Here is a 19,350-nt window from a genome sequence, read left to right as displayed (position 1 = left end):
GTCGGACTTGTTCGTCCTCCTTCACCCGCGAGCCGGCTCTTCTGGCTCAAACATCCAGTTGTCCTCTGCCAGGGCGCTGACCTTGGCGCGGAGATCTGCGCGTACCGCCTCGAGGAGCTCTTGTCGTGAAGTCAGCCATGAATGAGTGAATACCAGAGGCGGGGTAGAGCAGAGCAGCTCACCTTCCCGCTGGTCGGGCACGGAGCTGTGATTGACGGAGTGGTGCCTCACGGCGTCGGCCAAGCGCTGCCTCTCTTCTGCAAGCCAAAACCACAAGACAAAGTTAGCCAACATCCACACGCGCGCGCATCAATCGCGTCCCCTACGCGACGGCGCCAAGGAGAGGAGGAAGTAGGGAAAGAAGGGGGGGTCTGTTCCAACGTACTCTCAGCCTCTTGCCTATCCTCGGCCTGCTCGTCGTGCTCCTCCAGCACAGGCGTCGGCGGGTCGCCGAGCTCAATCTCGCCCTGCTGGTTGCGCACGACAATCTCCGACGAAGCGTCGGGCAGGACGTCCACGTCGGCGCCGCCGAGGCGCAGCTGCGCTTCCGTCGTCGCCGAGGCGCTGCCCACGCTCGCGCTCCCTCCCGCGCCCGACCCTGCGCCCGTCGGGCGGCGCGTGAGCTGGCTGCGCAGAAAGTTGCTGTGATGCAGCTGCTGCTGCTGGTGATGATGTTGCATGGTCGAAGAAGAAGAGGACGTGGACGTCATTCCGCTGGCGGCAGCTGCGGTGGACTTGATGGCGCCACGGGCCGCGCGCGGGGCGCCTGTTCCGAGCTCGAGGCGGCGAGGGCGCTCGCTCATGCTGGATGGCAGGGGAGATTCGGTCGGTCGGCGGGTTGGAACGAACGTTTGCTGGTGTGGGGGAGCTGGGTGATTGGCAGCGAGTTGTGGTAGTGTATGTGCGAGGTAGAAGATGTGGTCAAGTCGTGTGTGTTTACTTTAGAGTTGATGGAGGGGTTGGACTGCTCGAGGTGCCGTGGGTAGCTGTAGGCGGGGCGCGCGCAGCTGCTACCCGGCCATCGCGCCGCACTGCCAGGTACAACCATCGATGTCGGACCGTTTGAGCAGGCACGGGGTCGCATTCTCACAGGGCCGTATATTCAATCGCACAAAGATTCTAAACCAAAAAACCAAGGGTATTCCGTCCGATGTTGGTGCATTGTACAACCAGACAACGTAGCAAGAAGTTCATTATGGAACGTTACCGTCCTCTCGCCCATGACAGAAGCATTGAAACACTTGAAGCTTGCTATGGAAAACCAAACTCGACGCCAAACCTCCCACGAATGCTGGCAGTACGTATGCCGCTCACTGTACACGTCTCTCGCATCCTTTCCTGGCGCCTTCCAGCCGTCGACTTGCGTGCTGTTGGACGCCGAGTAACTCGCGCTCGTGGCCTCCTCCTTGCCGTGCGTTTCATATCGCTAGATTGTACGAATACTCGTCCTCCATGTTCTGGCTCACCCAGAGAACGACGGAGCTGCGCTTTGTCAGTACCCACGCAGCGTTCAAAGATGGGCGACGGGACGCAACATACCTGAAGCCAACCAGGGCGTTGCTGACAATGTTCTCGATGCCCATGCCCAGCGCCGGCATATCCACGCCTGGAACGACAAACTTGAGCACAAACACGGTGACGCCGCCGGCCATGCCGCCGGCGAGGGCGGCGAAGCCGAGGAAGAGAACGACGCGGGCCTTCCACGCGACGCCGGAGCCGCTGTAGCTGAAGGAGTCGGCGCTGAGGCGCTGCTTCTCGACCGAGTTGATGATGAGCATGCCCAGGCTGGAGAAGACGAGGGGCAGCCAGTCGACGAACTTGACGTGGACGCTGGAGCCGTTGCGGGCCGACTTGGACCAGACGGCCGAGTCGAGCATGACGTAGAAGGCAAGCGAGTACTGTCGCTAGCGTTAGCAGGGCCGCCGTTCGCTATGTATGGAACGCATGGGTGCGCATCTGCGGCGAAGCACATGGAGCCGCGGCAGCGAGGACAAAGTCGATGCGGCCCAGCCACAGGGTTGATGTCGACGTACCAGTGCTCCAGCCCCGTAGACGCCAGCGTTCCGCGCCCAGATGCTGTTCAGCCACTCGGGCTTCCGGAACTTCCAAAGTCGCTCTTCCTCCATGTCGGCTGGTAGATTTCGCTGCGGGCGGGAGGTTCGGTGGAGGGCGAGGATGCAGTCGGGGACGGGGTCCGGCGCTGCAGGGGCGGGCAGGTCGTCGGTGAGGCGGACGGACGTAGGTTGGGAAGCTGATGCTCCAGCAAGCGTCTGGAGGCTACTCGGAGGACTAGCGCTTCGTAGGTAGAGGGATGACGAGGCTCAGGCGTCGACGGCGGCTGGGCGGCTGGAAGTGGAGCGACTTGGGAGGGGGGGGGGGTGGAGGGGGCATCACGTGCCCGCCCGCCTGTGATGGGAGTCTCCGTCCAACACTCGCCCCGACAAGACAACCTTGCCTGCGGGCTCGTAACCGCTGCAGAGCAGAGTGTGGCGGGAGGCGCCCCGCCAGCCACCCTGGATGGCACCGCACCGCCGCCTGCTGGCACTCACCTATCTTCCTGTCGTGATGCTCCAGACGCAGACTCGCATTGGGCCGAGCTTAGCACTATTTCTTTGTTCCACGAGGAGGATACCTGCTCGCCTATCGGCTCCGGCTCCCGACGAATTGTACAATTTACAGGTAGGCGCACCTACCATACACTGGGTCGTACTAATTGACGGGCTGGTCCCTCTGGCGGTCGTGCGTGTGGTGCACGACGTGCGCGCGCGCCTCGTCTCCGCGCGCAATGCAGCTCGCACAAACTATAAAGGTGGTATCCCGCCGCCGACAAAGGTCAATGTGCATTGGACGGGCTCTCGCATGGCAGCAGCAGCACGCGCGGCTCCATGGAATACCTCCCTCGTTATCGAAATGCAGCCTGCAGGGCGGCCGACGCAGCCGGGTTAGGTGACGTCAAAACGCATTCCTGGCACGTCGCATCGCAGCAGCACGAGGGGGGCTGTTTGTTTACTCTCGACGTCCATTGTCCAGCATGGACGGTGTTTTGAACGAGCATGGAGAGGGGTTCGTCGCATGCATATTCGCCGCTGTGCCGTTTCGAAACAAAGACGGTGGTGGGTAGCAGCAGCGGCCTGCAGGTGGCCAGCGCGCGGCGAGGCGAGAGGCCATCGCGAATGCATTCGCCCTCCGTGTTGGCTGCGGCTCACCGTCGCCGAGACACCCATGTGCCATTAATAGTCCATCTCGAACACGCCCCCGCCCCCTTCTATTCGTCCCCAACAAATGACCGAACAGCGGCACCGCAGCAGCAGCAGCAGCAGCGGGAGCAGGTCGTCCGGCCAAAAGGAACGCAATCTGCCAGGCTGTTCGGCCAGCGGCAGGTCTCACGTCTGCATCGTTGGGGGGACGGCCGATGATGTGGCGGCAGCAAGGTTAGGTTCCGGTAGGTTAGTAAGGTAAGTAAAGTGCGAAGCATTAGTACTGTAGGTTGGGCCCAGCACCCAGCCGGCAGCGCGCCCGCTCCCCGCCCGGTGCAAAGGAACTCAAGGAGCACCCGCCAGACTGGACCCGACAATGGGGCGCTCCAGGGCGCGCGCCTGAACCCGTATTGCCTCTAGCGCCTCCTCGCCCCTGAACCGGCGCAAACGTGATGCGCCCTCGACGTTTGCTAGCGCCGCGGCGGTGGCGGCCGAGGGGGGCGCTCGCCCGTTGGTGCTCGCGCCGTCGTCGATGGGGGGATCGGAGGGCATGGCAGGTTCCATTGCTGGGTGTCGTCTGTAGGCAGAGGTGGTTTGCACTCGAGGAGGGATGGCAGTGCAGTGCCCTCCCTGTCTGCCCTGCCCAGGCCCGCCGTTGCCCAATGATTGAAGTTAGTAATTTCTCTGCGATCCTGCTGCTGTAGGTAAGGTACATCCAGGCTGGGTAGGGGCTCAGTTTGCCTGCCCTCACTGGCCGGTGCCTGCGCATGTCGCTCTCCGCGTGCGCCGCCGCCCCCAAGCCGTCCGCCAGCTCAGCACACAGCGCGCCCCGTCCTCCTGAACGCCCACACCCAAGGGAACCCGGTCCGTCTCGTCCCTCCCCGTCGCGACAAATTGCTTTCTTCTCCCCCCCAAAGTCATCTCTCCCGCCCATCGCCAGCCATGTCTTCGCTCGGCCTGTAGCGTCACCGACCCAGCTCCCGGCCGCATCCTTTCTTTTTTGCATCTGCATCTGCATCCCTCTTATAATTTTCTTCCTCACTTTGTCTCCCGCTTACCCAACGCAGTCCGCCTCGCCCGCCGTCGCCGAAGTCGTCATCCTATCGTCTCGTGCCAACGTCGCCCTCCATCCCTTTACACCCGCGACGTTGGAACAATCCCCTCGATTCGATCTTGAGCGCTGCGAGCGGCCCAGCGCGCCCGTCACCCTGTGAGAATCAGGGCCTCTCTTCATAATTCGAAGCGCATTCTCTTTCTGCACGCCAGCGACACATCCCGAGCGAGGATGAGACCGACAAAGTACTTGCCGGGGCCCTCGCTCCTGTTGACGACGTTGGGCTCCCTCGCCTTCTTCTCGGCGCCTGTTCTCGGCCAGGACGACAAGACGTCCGACGACAAGAAATCTACGCCCAAAGCCACACCTGTCGATAATAAGTCGACGCCCACTCCTAGCCCTAGCCCAAGCGCCAAGTCGACCCCCTCGGCGACGCCCAAAGACTCACCCACGTCCGAAAGCTCGACGCCGTCGGCCAAGTCGACCCCTTCCCCGACCACCGATGAGAAGAAGTCCTCGTCGTCCAAGATCAGCATCTCTAACACGGGCTCTTTGGTAACTTCGGATCCAACCGGCCAGCCCACCATCACCGGTGGCTCCCAGGTCACCACAGGCAATGAGCTCACCGGCTTCCCGACGCTGACGGGCCCCGGCGGCATCCCTACGTATCCTGCCCCGTCCGTACCGCCGACCAAGAATGCCCCCTTCATGCAGCAATCGAGTATGCCCGATGGCAGCGTCTTCATCATCGTCGGATCCATCCTCGGAGCCTTTGGCCTTGCAATCTTGCTGTGGCGCGGCATCGTTAGCCTCCTCCTCCACCGGTCCGTCGAACGCGCTGCCAAGGCACAGCACGATGCCAACGCCAAAGCCGGATTCCCCGCGCCTCCTGCCCCTTTCTACAAATATACCGATCAAGGCTCGACAATGTCCCTGGGCGGGGCCGGAGGCGCTGCCGCTGGGCGCGGTGTTCGACGAACCAATCGTGGGCCTATCCCATCCTCAACCCCGAGCCACTCGAACCTCTTCTTCTCCCCCACGGCCGCCAACAACAGCGGCTCTGGGAATCGTGGCTCTGCTTTCCTTCCTTCTGGCTTCTACGCATCCAACTCTCCAAGCGCTCCTCCCAATCAGACCAACAGCATCAGCCTGAACAACCTCCGACCCGACTCGCGCGGCCACTATGCCAATGTCTCCCGCAACACTCTCGGGCCCTCGCCCCCCGACTCGCCCCAATATGCGCCGCGAAGAGACGCGAGCGGCATGAGCACCAGCTCGGTGAACTTGAGCGCCCTCCCTCCCGGCCAGCGAGCGCCCAGCGCGTACCTCGAGGACCTTTTGGGCGACGATCCCAACGCCTTCCCGCCGCCCCAGATGCCCCCGTCAACGGGCCCCAGAAACTCAACGGGAGGAGGAAGAACAAACAGCCCCTTGACTCGGTTCTGAAGACTGCCCCGTCAAGGGAGGTGTGCGCGTATCAGACTTCATATCGGCGTTCTTTAGGCGCGTTAGGTTCGTCATCGCGGAATCTGCGAACCATCACAACGGGCGTTTTACGGATTGGATTGCTTTACACTTGCCAGACGAATTACAGCCGCAACGCCTTTAATCGCGGCGTCACGCTTTAATGCCCTCTGACGCGTCGGGTTTCGTACAGAAAGCGAGAGACGGCCCACGCTAGGGTGACATACCGGGAGGCGCAGGACCAGGGCAACCGAAAGGAACATACGTATTGCAGGCCGGAGGCCGCGATTGACGGACGAGGAGCGGCGGTAGGAGAGGGGCAGCTGGCTGTACGACTGTGGTTGTGTGGCGACAGACCCTGCCTGCATGGGATTAGATTGGGGAGTCGGGCGGCATGCGCATGCGTCGCGCATCATGGGACTTTGCGGGCATTTACCATCTTCTCGTTCTTCTTCTTCTTCTGCATTTTGCACGCTCCTTTCAACCGTACATACGTATCCTCGTTTACCAAATACCAGTAACTGTCGACGTCCTTGTCATCTTTGTCCCAGCGCAGGATGTGGTGATGTCGTGCATTGTGGAGAAGCGTCAGGGAGGCCCCCTGCACGACAGCCTAACGGGCGCGATATTAACTTGACCTTGCTTCCCATAGGTAGCAGCAATTGTTTAAAGTAAACTGTCGTCTTGTATCACAACTTGGTACGTACGAGTGATCGTTTCATTGAAAAAGCGCCTGATTGTTGCCGACACCCTCTAACTTCCATGCCGAGTCTCTCAAGTGCCAGCAAAGGGACACGAATCAACGTGGTATGTGATTTGTAAATTAATAACATGTGTCCAGCGAAATCGTTAATGCTGCTAGTTATGCCAATGCAACGCCCGTCGCCATGGTCAGTCAATGCACGAGGCGGCATGCTATGTAATAGTACCCAATTCTTCCTCATATCGTCATCGCATATACTTTGCACCTCTTCCTGCAGTCTCACATGGGTCGCCAAAATACTCCTCCTGTAGAATAAATGCGACGGCCACAAAGTCCTTCGCACGGGACAAAATATCACTTTTGCATGCCGCTGCTCGGTGCCCCCGCTGCGCTCGTGTCCAGTTCGCGGAGGCCCTCCCTCGCGCCCTGTATGTCCTCGGCCCGGATACCGCTCCTGTCGCACATGCCCCTGAAGATGCCGCCCTTGTCCCACAGCGCGGCCGGGGTGTCCAGCTCCGCGATCTGCCCAGCATCCATGACGCAGATGCGATCGTAGCCGATGATTGTGCGCAGCCGGTGGGCAATGCACAGGAGTGTCTTGCCACGGAACCCCGTGGCCATGGTTCGCTGGATCTTGTCATCCGTCTCCATGTCGACGCTCGACGTAGCCTCGTCGCAGACGATAATCTGCGAGCCGCGCACTAAGGCGCGGGCGAGGGCCATGAGCTGGCGCTGGCCGAGGGAGAAGTTGAGTCCGTCCTCCTCAACGATGGATTCCAGGTGGATGCGAGACGGGTCCGTCTTACGGTCCTCGAAAGACGCATCCGCGGGGATCAGGTCCGCCTGTCGCAAGGCAGACCAAAGCTCCAGGTCCGTGTGCTCGCTGAACGGGTCAAGATTGCTCCGAACAGTCCCGTGGAAGAGCGTTGGATCTTGTGGGATGATGGCAAGCCGGGAGCGCAAGTCGTATAGCCCAATCGTAGAGATGTTGACGCCGTCAATGGTGATGGATCCTGACGAGATTTCAACCAGCCGGAAGAGCGTGCTCATGATGGAGCTTTTTCCGGCGCCCGTGCGGCCAATGATGCCGATCCGTTCGCCTCCTCGGACGTGCATGGAGAGACCTTGGAGAACCAAAGGCAAGTTCTCACGGTATCGCATCTCGACGTCACTGAAGACAATCTCGCCCTTTTCAGGCCACGTCTCTCGCACCTCGACGGTATGCAACGGCGCCTCCTCCTCTAGCTGTGTACCGTAAAAACGCAGGCGCTCAACAGCGTTCATGCCATTCTCTACCTCAGCAAGCTGCCGAATAGAAAATTGCAGCATCTGCACAATGGCCAGAATGTAGCTGAGCACGAGCCCGCCAATGGACGGGTTGACGCTGAAGCGAGACGTCACCACTAGGATGCCAACTGTGAACACGAGGGCGTTGCCAATCATGTCGAGGCGGATGGACAGCCATCGCTGGTTCGAAAATGTAAGGTAATACGCCCCGTTCATCTCGTCGATCGCAACCCGCAGCTCGTCGACGAATCGCGTTTTAAGTCCGTATGCTCGGATGGAAGCCACACCACTGAGGCCCTCGCCGAACTTGGCGAAGACGTGAGACCGCAAGACGGATTCGAAACGCTTCACCTCGCGTGCCGATGCCCTGTAGTAGGAGGCGGCAAGGATGAAGAGGCAGTAAAGCGGCACCAGAGCAATGGCGAAGTAGTGAAAGAAGGCAATGATGAGCGCAAACACGGCGGTCACCATGGCCAGGGTAAAAAAGTACATGCGGATCGCATCCGTCAAATTGTTGTCCATGACATCCACATCGCGTGAGAACCGATTCGTGATGCGGCCGAGAGGCGTCGTGTCAAAAAAGGACATGGGTGCCCGGAGAACACGAGTGACGGCATCGCGAAGCATGACCTTGGAAGAGTTGGTACCCAATATCGAGAGCAAAACGGAGAATAGAAACATGAGGAGGGCTTGGACGGCTCCGAGACCCGCATAGATGCCAATGTACTGCCCCGTGGACAGGCCGAACTTGTCGGAGGTCCAGTAGGATAGCCAGAGACTTGTCATGATGTTCGCTCCCTGCGAGAGGATAAGGACGAAGATGACGAGGGGAGCGTTGAACATTGAACCTGAGGCCCGCACGTATGCGCCGTAGACGGACCACGGCACGCTTGCTTCTGCCTTTTCTTCTTGCTGCATCAGCGCCGCTCCCCTTTTGTTTTTCTTGTTCTTCTTCTTTTCTTCCTCGGCATCCACAACAGGGATGTCCGTCTTCTCTGCTCGCTCTTCCTGCTCCTCAACCGCTGTCGTTTCCATAAGCGTGCGGAAGCCGCTCTGGTCACGCATGAGGTTGTCAAAGGTATCGACGGCTTGGATTTTGCCAGCGTCCATCCATACAATGCGGTCGCAGCGCGAAAGCACCCAAAGTTGATGAGTAGCGAGGATACGGCACTTGTCTTTGAGCAGCCCGAGAATTGCATTGTCAAAGATGTGTCGACCAACGTGGGCATCGACGGCGCTGAGAGGGTCGTCCATAAGCACAACATCCGCATCGAAATAGATGGCGCGAGCAATGTTTAATCGTTGCTTCTGTCCTCCGGAGATGGTGATGCCGCGTTCTCCTATTTCGGTCTGATCTCCGTTTGGTAACATGTCCAGATCCGACTGAAGAGCACATCTGGGAACTGTCAGTGAGAGCCTCTGAGGCATAGTACGGGGCCACTCACGCCTGAATGACTTCTCTGTACCATTCCCGGTCCATTTCCTTGCCGAAAGTGATGTTGTTTTGGAGCGATGTGTTTTGGATCCACGCGTACTGGGGGCAAAACGATCGCGACGCGCCGAAGACGACGTTGCCGTTTGTCTTCCGCATGTCACCCGCCAGAGCGGCGAGAAGAGAGCTCTTGCCGCTGCCGACCGTACCAATGACGGCAATGAGCTCGTTGCGCCCTGCACGTAGATTGAGGTCGTGCAGTTTGAACGGCTCTCGCTCCTCAACCAGAGTGCTAGTGGTATCTTCCCCTGGCGAGGCAGGCCGCTGACCGTCCTGTGGCTTGCTTGCCTTGGACGCAGGAGGCTTCTTGTTCTTTCCAATCGAACCCTTGTCGGGGTCCTGTGTTGGGGTTCTCTCCCATGTAAACGAGGCATCGTGCAACTCGACCGCGCTTTCGCCTTCGGGTCTGTGGATAACGTCTTCCTCTTGTTCCTCTTCCATGAGAAACTCTTCAATCCTCTTCAGAGAGGACCAGGCGTCGGTTACCTGACCGAGAACAAGAGGCAGCAGGTTGAGCGGAATACGCAGACCGTTGAATAGTGCGAGCGACGAGAAGACTTGAGCCGGAGCAAGGTCGTGGTTTGACAAGGAATAGGCGATGAAGGAGAGCATTGATGCGAAAATGGGCAATGACATGCTCACGGCGTTTATGGCATTGCGAATAGCCAACAGAATTTGGATGGCGTAAATCTCCTTAGACCGAATCTCGCCAAGTCGGCCAATAAATGCCTTTTCCCAGCCAAAGTACTTGACGAAGCGAACCGACTGCAGGATTTCCTGAGTGAGAGAGACACGCTGATCGGTGATCTTGTTGATATTCTTGCGGCGCCGAAATAAGCTTCGTATGGCGCGCGTCAAAGCGGGCACGCCGATGACCAGCAAACCAAAACCGGCGAGGGCGCTGTACGTCAAGTTGACCAGGAGGAGGATCAGAGTGATGAGGCATGCAATGGGTGACGTCCAGATCATATGGAAGAGGGCGCAGGCTTGGTCAACGCGGTACGTGTCGACACTCATCAGGTTGACGATGCGGCCGTTGGCCCAGCCCAGTCCGTCCTGCGGGTTTTTGCCTTTCTTGTCTTTTTTGCTCTTCTTGTTCTTGGTTTTCCCTGCGCCGGCCGCGGGTGTAGTACCTTCGTTTTCCTTCCCTTTCTCATCCACATCATCCGTCTCGGGCATGAGGGTGTCGCGAACACCACCGGCCTTGGCCCTACCCGAAATGACCATGGCCTTTTCGTAGATCAATCCGATGAGGACGCCGCGACTCTGGCCACCCAACATCATCCCGCGGTAGATGAAGTGGCTGATGCAGAAACTCTGTATGATTTGCATGAGGGTTATGCCAATGACCAGCCCAATTCCATGGCCGATAGGCGGAGCGGGCCCATTGGAGACATTTGCGACCCAGGCGTCGGTCGCAAATTGGATGAGAAAGCGCAAGGTAAAAGGCGAGATGACCTGGAGGACGGTGCCCAGCACGGCAGCAAAACCACCGAGCCAAAAGTCAAAGCGAAAGCTCTCATGCAGGGCCCAAAAAAGAGGATTCTTCTGGCCATTCTTGACCCGACGCTGGAAAGCGTCTTTGACGCTTACCGTCAGAGGCTCGACGGCACGTTCGGGGTTGACAGTCCATATGTCGCGTGGTTCTAGCTGTCGCTTATACCCTGTCTGTACACGAATGATGACCAGTCAGCGACATGTCTCTCTCAAAATCACCCAGTACAGGGGAGGCATGCAGATGCTGGGTATCTGGCGGTGAGTTTATGAGGATTGCAATTTCTTACCGACATGAGTGGTGTCATCCACTGAAAAGTCAACTTGCTGAGGAAGCCGGCCTGATACTCGCGCGAAACAAGTCGCTCGTCGGGGACTTTCGGGATGCCGCCCCAGCGCAACGGGTTCACCTCCCTGTACCACGGCTTATGAACATTTTGCGCAGCGGCCGCTGTGGCCGCCGTGACGGCGCTCGTATCGGTTGCATAGCTCTTGGTCAAGTTGAGGGCATTGGGTCGGCTCCGGCCACTGCCGTCCTCGAGGCCCTTTTCAACGTTGACATCATCGTCGTTCTTAATCTCAGTGTCAGCTTCTGGAGGACTGCTTGAGGTCGGCTCGAGGCGCGTGTGCTGGCTGTCGTTGGAAACGGTGGGCTGCACGGCGGCGGCGAGAGCATCTGGCGCCTTGAGCTCGAGGTTCGTCTTCTCAGGCGGCTCCGCCATGGTCGCCGAGAGGCCTTGGCCTTCCTTGCGACGAGACTGGCTCTCGGGGGCAGCAACTGAACGGTAAAGTTGCGCTTCTCAAGCCTGTTGTTGTGAGCTTGTGATGACGAAAATGGATGGGGGCCGTCTGCCGTAACAGCGCAGACGATCGCCTCGGGTATGGGCTAGTACGGCATCAAATGTAGGTGTAGCATGCTCGTAGCGCCAACAGTGTGGACACGCCGACTGCTGCTGGATGAACCAAAGAACGGGCTCGCTATTCTGAAGCCAGTTGGGAAGCAAGCGGCGAGAGTGAGACAATGAAGATTAGGGAAGAGAAGTGAAGATGAGTCTTGCACTCTGGACACAAAAGGCTGAAAGGGAATTGTGAAGAATGAGGCAGGCACAAGCAACCCGATGGCTCCTTCCCGGGCCGTCGGGGGCAGACAACAGGCTTTTCAGTCGGCGTGGGTGCGCCAGATCGATTCATCCATCAGGACTTCGCATCCCAATTCCGCCCCTCTAAAAACGCCAAACTGATACCGGTTTCCCATACGGTCACCCCAGAAAGAGCTTCCCAGCGCGGCGCGGCGCGGGGCTCAGGCCAGCCATGGTCCCGAGCCGCACTCGCACTGCGTCTGGTCTGCAGGACTTGCACAGTTTTAATAAGCAGGTCGATGGATCGTCGGTCCACGGCCCAGACAACCCCAACGTGGCTACTCCACTAATAAGCCACGGATGCCGTTCAAGCCGCTCCCCGCGACCCCAAGGCGTCGGCGAATGGAGCGCCAGCCATTACCATGTACGAAGTACCTACTTGATGAAAGGGGCACTCGCAGGGGTGTGCGCGCCCCAACCAGGTGCCCGCCGCCCGAGTACTCATTGTTACTCTGTGAGAGGAGTGAAGGTTGCTCAAGCGTCACGGCACACTCATTCACTGACAGCTCGCAGTACAGTACCACGACTCCGATGACGCGGAATTCAGCCCCAGGCCACCCAACAGCGGTGACTTCGGATGCCGTACCCGGCCCGAGTCAACTTGTCCATGCCGGCTGCTTAGAAAGCACGCGACCTCGATCCGCGCGCGACGCCACACACCCACGCTGCCTGCAACTGCAACCGGGCAAATGGCCGTTATGGTGGTGACCGAGCCGGCGGTATCCTGCCTGTGCCTGGGAAGCATGGCACCAACGAAAAGCGGGTCAAGCCTCCTAACGGGCCAAGTGGCAACGGAGTTCGTTTGGCCATCATGATTCATCAGAACGAATCCCGGACGGGCCGCGCTCTCCAGCCTGTGTTTGCGGCCCTGTGCCGTGTAAAGAAGGATGCAATCATCGGTGAGCTGTGCGGTGCTGCGCTGATAGGAACTCACTCCAGGACATCACTGGGAACGACAATGATGATTGCAAGCAAGTGCGAAGAGCCAACAAGTGACATGCTCCCCGCCAACGTGGAAAAGCATCCAAGCGTCGTCAAGAGGCTTGCCGGATCGGAGCCGAGCGTGGGGCCGGGCAGCGGAGATAGTGCCTGGATTTAAGCGCCCATGGCGAGCATCACGTGCACAGTCACACGTGTGACATAAATGTAAGCAGCTGTTGTGGAACCGGCATCTGTCCGCTTTAGATCATCGTGACAGCCCCGCTGTTATCGATAACGGGCCAGGAAATTCTAGGAAGCTTCCTCGGTCCTCCCCACCACCCAGCGCGAACTTGACATCGAATTTATGCGCCCAATCGTTGACCATGGCAGCCGATGAAGTTCCTGTCGTCGCCGTGCCCGGCAAGATCATCGGGCCTGTGACAAAGTATGCCTCAGGCCCCGGCACACACACGCATGACGGGAACGTGGTGTCGTCTCTCATGGGCAAGGTCACCATCACGCCTCCAGCAAAAGCTCCCGGCCCCGCGAAACGGTTGAACAAGATCACCGCCGCCGATCCAGAGGAGCTAGCAACCGTCTCGGTGTCGCGGCACGGGAAGAAGCGCGAGATTCTGCCAGATGTCGGCAATGTGGTGTTGGCGCGGGTGGTGCGCTTGATGCCCAAGCAAGCCATTGTGGTGATCCAGCAGGTCGGCGACACGGTCCTGCAGACGGAATGGCAGGGCGTGATACGCGTGCAGGACGTGCGCGCGACGGAGAAGGACAAGGTCAAGATGTACGAGTCGTTCAAGCCAGGCGACATTGTCCGGGCATCAGTGGTACGCAAACTCTGCCGACGCGGTGCTGACCTTTACCCATGGTACTGACATGTTGGGGCTAGATATCGTTGGGTGACCAGGCCAATTACTACCTCTCGACCGCGTCTAACGAACTCGGGGTCATCATGGCGACGAGCGAGTCCGGTAACGACATGGTTCCTATCAGCTGGAAGGAGTACAAGGACCCGGAAACGGGTGCCAGCGAGCTACGGAAGGTTGCAAAGCCTACCTGAGAGGGCAGGTCCGGTTCAAGGGCACAACCGCGTGTAGCGTACGAAGGCATGCTTGATGCTATTCTCGACCAAATTCCGAACAGGGAGGAGGCAGGGTCATGGCGGGTTGTGCTTGGTGACTGGGCACAGCCGCCGTCCGAACTCTGCGCACGACAACAAGCAGGTATGTTGTGCATCCTGCATCGGGAGTGCCTGGCGATACGGCACGGCACACCCATGAAGCTATCAGCTACGTATCGAGATTACGTGCTGGGGGCGCATGCTGCCCAGGCAATGATGTGGGTGCAACGCCTCTTGCTGGGTTCTTCTGGTACGTCAAGGGGGAGGATGACAGCATAGGCCCAGTAGCCTTGCAGGGCAAGTCCTCCACTCGTGCCAGTGGAGGGAGCAATTTTGTTTTTCTTTTCTGTGCATGAATAGATACCCTTTGCGTGCAGTTGAGCACGCTTCACCTGCGACGTGCCTCTTTGTCTGCATCTGTTGTTGCTGCTGCTGAGACGGGCCAAGGGGTCAAACTCGATCGTGAAACGGGTCGATGCACCGCCCGGTCCGCCGCGCCTGGGGGCGTTTGTTGCCCGTGCGCACACGTGTGCCTGAGAAGACTTTTAGATACTGTGATATCTGGGGCGGCCTGCCAGACTGTTCTCTAGTCATGGTGCATACAGTGGCTTTGGATTCCTTGGTGTGTAGTGCGAGGCACGTTGTCCGTAGAGAGTTGGGCTGTGCTGCGCTGTCGTGTGTAGCTACACTCACTACAAAGTACGAAGTAATACATCTAGTGTTGTAAGTGAACCCGCAGTTTGATTGGCGTCTCAATTCGAAGCATGTCTCTTTCGCTCGACCCGAACCCATTTCCTGGGTCCGCAACAACCGATGGGCATGTCATTCCATCCACTCGCTCACGCATTGGATCTCACTTACAAACGTACCAACTTACTATCGGGCAGGCTGTCCGCCCGGGCTGTCAGGGGGAGGCACGCGCCGCCGCCGCCTGGATCGACCCGCAGCGACCTTTTCGGGTTAACAAGGTTGTTTTGCGCCCCCCCCCCCCCCCGGGGCCCCCGTTTGTCTCTCGTCATGCCTGTCCGGTCTGTCAGCCTGCAAGCCTGCCCAAACCCGGTAAGTAAGTTGATATATGTAGTGCATAGTCATGAGCATGACGCCGCGGCGCCTGCACTGCCCAACGTGCGGCTTGGGCGGCGGCGGTGGATGGATGGATGGATGGATGGACTTGGGTGGCTGTGGGTGGGATGGGAGAAGCGAAGCGGCGGAAGAGGGGGCGCCATTGATCGATGGACCTATGCATGCATGAACGCCGCCGCGGCAGTGCAACCCCCAAAATACATGCGCCTAGCTAATACAACATGCCCACGTATCGCATACCTTACCTCAACAAAGGGACCCCAATACACACACAGCATGTGACACCTTGTCGTCTTTTCCCCCCTCCTTCCCCTGTCTTGCCAAGTGCGCGCCTCGGTTGACCTGTTGTTTTTTTTCTTTCTTTGGGTGTCCCTTCTTTTTTCCCCCCATCCTGTTCCACACACGTCCGTCACCCGTCGTGGCCGCGCAGGACAGAGAGACAACAGCGGTCGCCGCTGCATGAGTTGACGCCCTCAAACGACACCTGCCTGAGTCACCAGCAGGCGGCGCACTTGCAAAGGCGCTGGCTGCGACACACACGCGCGCGCGCGCTCGCTCGCGACGGACGGCTGGGCGTCTTGGTCTCCCTTCCTTTCGAAGGTGCAAAGCCGAACCAGCCAGCCAGCCAGCCACGCCGCATACTACTAATCAAAACCAGGAGTCGAGAAGCTGCCCGATGCCGCTTTCTACCCGATCCTGACAACGACGACGACGACGACGAGAACTCCTGCGCGACGAGCACGCGAGCGTATCAACGTGAAGCTTCTTCGCCTTTCACCTCATCCTTCTCCTAGCGGCAGCGCCAGTCTCCCTCGCCATGACCGCAGCGACCGCCACCGTGGCCCTGGCCGCCGTGCCCCCCGCCGCGTGCTGCCCGAGCTGCGGCTTCGACATGGCCGGTGGTGGTGGCAGCACCAACACCAACACCAGCAGTAGTGATGACGCCGCCGCGCAGCAAGCAGAGCTCCTCGCCGCCCAGGCTCGCATCCAAGAACTCGAGTCGCACGTCCGCCAGCTCAACATAAAGGCCACCGCGGCGGTCGAGCGCTGGGCCGGGTACGAGGCGGAGCTGGCCAAGCTGCGCTCGCAGCAACAACGACAGCAGCAGCAGCAGCAGCAGCAACAACAACAGAAGCGTGCGACGCCCGCGCCTCTCGCCTTATCCGGCCCGTCGTCGGCGGCTGCCTCTCCCTCCGGACCCGTTGTCAGCCCCACGCGCGCCTCTTTCCTTCAGTCCGCGCCGGGCCGCCTCTCTGCGCTCCTCTACCCGCGCAAGTCGACGCCCAACCTCCGTGGCGGCGGCGGCGGCGGCGATGTCACTGCGGGACCTGCTGGATCTCCCACCAGCGCCGCGGCGGGACCAACGAGCACCACGACAGAGGGCCTGCTGGAGGCGCTGACGCGGGAGCAGGCGCTGCGCCGCGAGGCCGAGGGTCGCCTTAGCGCCACGAGCCGCGAGGTCGAGGAGCTGAGCGTGAGCCTCTTCGAGCAGGCAAACGAGATGGTGGCCGAGGAGCGGCGCGCGCGCGCCCGCCTCGAGGAGCGCGTCGGCGAGCTGGAGCGCCGCGACGCGGAGAAGCGGAGGCGCCTCGAGAGGCTCGAGGGCGCCATGGGCCGCATCGAGCGGGTTAGGGACCTCCTGGAGGAGAGCACCAGCGACGGCGGCGGCGGCGCCGATGAGGTGGCACCATCGTGAGTTTCCGGGCTCTCCCGACCCTGCTGTGACGTTTGCTGGCGAGATGCTGTAAAAAGAAGCAGCAAGGAAATACTTGCCTAAATGAACGCGAAAAGGATCGGGGAGGAAGACAAAGGCGGCATGACATGACACTTATGAGACTATGAAACGTGGTTTGGTTCGCGCGCGCCATGCATGACACATGGGCTCGACAGGGCAGGAAAACACCGAGGGAGGGATTCTGTGGTTATTAGACGCATGACAGGCTTACAATAGGCGTAAACACAACAAGCATGATACCACGATCCACATACACACACACACACACACACACACACACAAGAACAACAATGGACGGAACTTTTTCTGAGCTATCTGCAAATTGTCAGCTCCAAGGCTTTGCATGACGAAACGCGCCGCCAACTCGTCATGCTCTGAACAGCAGCAGCAGCTAGTCAATGCCCTCGTGGGTGTATTATGAAAAGTGCCTCGATCCCATGGGGGGGCAGGCTATGCAAACGCGACGCACGCATACGCGCTCGAATGCGCCAACCGGGAGGAGAAGCAGGTTGGAATCAAATAAGATGATTTTCAAAGAAACAAAGAGCAAAGTACGAGCTCCAAGGCCCTTGCCTGCCACCAACGCCTGCTGCCTTTGCCAGATATCCCCCTCCGACCTCGTCGGGGTTCCTCTCAAACGCCATGCCAGTAATGTATTGTATTTTGCTTTTTGCTTTGGTTCCATCTCCACCGTCGCCCTTTGGGCTGCGTGAGGTGTCGCCCGTTCGTTCCCCTTGAGGGGTGGGTCGTTGTGCCCCGTTAGTCTTCGATGCCGCTCCACGACTTCTCGTCATCGGACCGCGTCTGGCTGTTGCTGGCCTGCAGGTCGGGCTTGGCGTCGTCGTGCGCGGCCGGAAGGGCGGTGACCTTGCGCGGCGAGGAGGGAGCTTCGTCGTCCGACGGGGAGGAGCGCTTACGCTTGTCTGATGTGCCGTTGGTCATGGGGGCCTCAGCCTTGGTCGAGAAGTCGTGCTTCTGGCTGTGCTTCTTGAACGGGGACTTGTCAGGTGAGACCGTCGTTCCGGGCCAGTGGCCCGCGGGCTCGCCGTTCCAGCGCGCCAGCATGTCGGCCACCCGCGGGCCCCAGACCTCCTCGCCCTTGGCCAGCTCGTCAAACTCGAGCGTGTTAGTTCCGCCGACGGTGAAGTCGCTCTGGCGGGTGCGGCACAGCTCGGCCATGATACCTCCGGACCCCAGCTTCATGCCCAGGTCATGGCAGAAGCTCCGGACGTAGTATCCAGACGTCACCGTCAGCCGGATTTTGCAAGCCGCGGGGCCCTTGTCCGTCCACGGCGGAGGCGTATCCTTGTCCGGCGACGGCGGCACCAGGTTCGATCCCTTGCTCGAGTATGTAGGCTGGGGCAGCGCGCCGAGGGCACCCGACATCATCAGGTCCTTGCCAGGCTTCTTCTTCTTGTGGGGCTTGTCGCGAATAAGCTCGTCCTGTCGCTCCTCAAACTTTCGCTTGAAAGATTCGTGCTCCGCGATGGCTTGATCGTCCACCTCCTTCTCCTCGGGCGTGAGCTTCATCGACTCCTCCTGCATCTTCTTGACCCGCCAAACCTGCTCGGCGAGGTTACGCTCCGCGGCGCCTGCCTCCTCCAGGGGCCACCGGTGCTCGTGGGTGCCGGGCTCGTACCACTCGACGAGCTCGACCTCGAGAGCGTCCACTTCTCTGCCTTGAATCTCACGAGGGATGGGCTTCCCTTCGCGGGCGTACTCATAGAGGGGCTTGCCGTTCATCTTAAGAGCCGAGTATAACGGAGGAATTTGTATTTGCTTGCCGCGGAAGCTCTCGAGCTCCTTCTCCACCTTTTCTCTTGTTATGTGGTCGTATGGCCGTTTCGTGATTATGCGCCCAACTCGATCGTAAGTGTCTGTGGTAGCACCAAAGATGACAATGGTTTCGTACGATTTGGTGCAGTCGAGAAACTGCGGGAGCAGCTTGGTCGCGGTGCCGACGCCGAGGATGAGCACACCGGTAGCGAGGGGATCCAGGGTGCCGCCATGGCCAATCTTGACCTGGGAGGCCCTCTTCTCCATCTTGCGGCGCCTGAACTGGCCACCTGACTCCTTAAGGCGCTTAGTGATCTCGGCTTCGATCATGGGCTTGAAGAAGGCGGAGGGGTTGAACTGTTGCTGGCACTCGCGGATCACTTGTGCAGAGCTCATGCCACAGGGCTTGTTGACGGCTTGGAGACACACGGTCAGCATGAAACACGCCCAGCAATGGCATCCCCCAAAGATGAGAGCGAGGGAGAGCATACCGAAGACGCCATCGCGGACGACGTCCGAAGCCATCTTGACCACGTTTGCGGCTCGGCGCATGCGAGCCTCGAGGTCGCACAGGTGGAGGATAAGGCAGGGGAGCGCAGTAAGAATAGACAGAAGGCGACGACAGCTTGCGCCCCTTCTCAAGTCGGCTTGTGATCGCGAAGCAAAAGGGACCAAAGATGCAATTCGCGCTGATGGCACGGAACAGTTGCACGAGGCACGCGGGCGCCGGTGCTGCTAACTACCTAAAGAAAAAAAAAAGTTACAAGGTCGGTCGGGGCGCTGAATTTTTAGCGGGCACGCCCAGTCAATGGCCTGGAGTTTGGTCAATCAATGAAAGCCGAGCCCGAATCTAGGACAATAGTTAGTAGCGGC

The 19,350-nt window shown here is 59.5% G+C and overlaps 8 protein-coding genes across 9 annotated transcripts; 4 read left to right on the top strand and 4 right to left on the bottom strand.

The window, feature by feature from the left end:
- Positions 1–21: 21 nt before the first annotated feature.
- JDV02_005172 (uncharacterized protein) lies at positions 22–803 on the bottom strand (the record flags this gene model as incomplete). Its single annotated transcript, XM_047986443.1, has 3 exons — positions 22–119; positions 183–257; positions 386–803. The coding sequence occupies 3 exons, from the start codon at positions 801–803 to the stop codon at positions 22–24; spliced, it is 591 nt and encodes a 196-aa protein (XP_047842425.1).
- A 275-nt stretch (positions 804–1,078) lies between these two features.
- VPS68 (Vacuolar protein sorting-associated protein 68) lies at positions 1,079–2,338 on the bottom strand. The gene is made up of 3 exons (XM_047986442.1): positions 2,034–2,338; positions 1,540–1,898; positions 1,079–1,482 (listed from the first exon to the last, which is right to left on the bottom strand). The coding sequence occupies exons 1-3, from the start codon at positions 2,124–2,126 to the stop codon at positions 1,419–1,421; spliced, it is 516 nt and encodes a 171-aa protein (XP_047842424.1). The 5' UTR covers positions 2,127–2,338; the 3' UTR covers positions 1,079–1,418.
- A 1,626-nt stretch (positions 2,339–3,964) lies between these two features.
- Positions 3,965–4,411, top strand: JDV02_005170 (uncharacterized protein; the record flags this gene model as incomplete). The annotated part of the gene is made up of 1 exon (XM_047986441.1): positions 3,965–4,411. One exon carries the CDS (start codon positions 3,965–3,967, stop codon positions 4,409–4,411), a length of 447 nt encoding a protein of 148 aa, XP_047842423.1.
- Positions 4,412–4,482: 71 nt separating this feature from the next.
- Positions 4,483–5,697, top strand: JDV02_005169 (uncharacterized protein; the record flags this gene model as incomplete). Its single annotated transcript, XM_047986440.1, has 1 exon — positions 4,483–5,697. The coding sequence occupies one exon, from the start codon at positions 4,483–4,485 to the stop codon at positions 5,695–5,697; it is 1,215 nt and encodes a 404-aa protein (XP_047842422.1).
- Positions 5,698–6,521: 824 nt separating this feature from the next.
- Positions 6,522–12,045, bottom strand: YOR1 (ATP-binding cassette transporter yor1). Of its 2 annotated transcripts, XM_047986438.1 has the most exons (3): positions 10,982–12,045; positions 9,151–10,865; positions 6,522–9,101 (listed from the first exon to the last, which is right to left on the bottom strand). In XM_047986438.1, the coding sequence occupies exons 1-3, from the start codon at positions 11,411–11,413 to the stop codon at positions 6,773–6,775; spliced, it is 4,476 nt and encodes a 1,491-aa protein (XP_047842420.1). In that variant the 5' UTR covers positions 11,414–12,045; the 3' UTR covers positions 6,522–6,772. The 2 variants fall into 2 exon arrangements, with proteins under 2 accessions (XP_047842420.1, XP_047842421.1); XM_047986439.1 differs by having other exon boundaries at positions 9,151–12,045.
- A 913-nt stretch (positions 12,046–12,958) lies between these two features.
- On the top strand, positions 12,959–14,426 carry CSL4 (exosome 3'->5 exonuclease subunit ski4 (Csl4)). Its single transcript, XM_047986437.1, has 2 exons — positions 12,959–13,590; positions 13,653–14,426. Exons 1-2 carry the CDS (start codon positions 13,135–13,137, stop codon positions 13,821–13,823), a joined length of 627 nt encoding a protein of 208 aa, XP_047842419.1. The 5' UTR covers positions 12,959–13,134; the 3' UTR covers positions 13,824–14,426.
- A 953-nt stretch (positions 14,427–15,379) lies between these two features.
- On the top strand, positions 15,380–16,994 carry JDV02_005166 (uncharacterized protein). Its single transcript, XM_047986436.1, has one exon. The coding sequence runs from the start codon at positions 15,784–15,786 to the stop codon at positions 16,660–16,662; it is 879 nt and encodes a 292-aa protein (XP_047842418.1). The 5' UTR covers positions 15,380–15,783; the 3' UTR covers positions 16,663–16,994.
- Positions 16,987–19,222, bottom strand: PUS4 (tRNA pseudouridine(55) synthase). The gene is made up of 2 exons (XM_047986435.1): positions 18,969–19,222; positions 16,987–18,893 (listed from the first exon to the last, which is right to left on the bottom strand). Exons 1-2 carry the CDS (start codon positions 19,027–19,029, stop codon positions 17,461–17,463), a joined length of 1,494 nt encoding a protein of 497 aa, XP_047842417.1. The 5' UTR covers positions 19,030–19,222; the 3' UTR covers positions 16,987–17,460.
- Between the last annotated feature and the right edge of the window lie 128 nt (positions 19,223–19,350).

The sequence above is a fragment of the Purpureocillium takamizusanense genome, chromosome 4, assembly GCF_022605165.1.
Source record: "Purpureocillium takamizusanense chromosome 4, complete sequence".
Classification (NCBI taxonomy): domain Eukaryota; kingdom Fungi; phylum Ascomycota; class Sordariomycetes; order Hypocreales; family Ophiocordycipitaceae; genus Purpureocillium; species Purpureocillium takamizusanense.
This window is presented reverse-complemented; position numbering and strand designations above follow the sequence as displayed.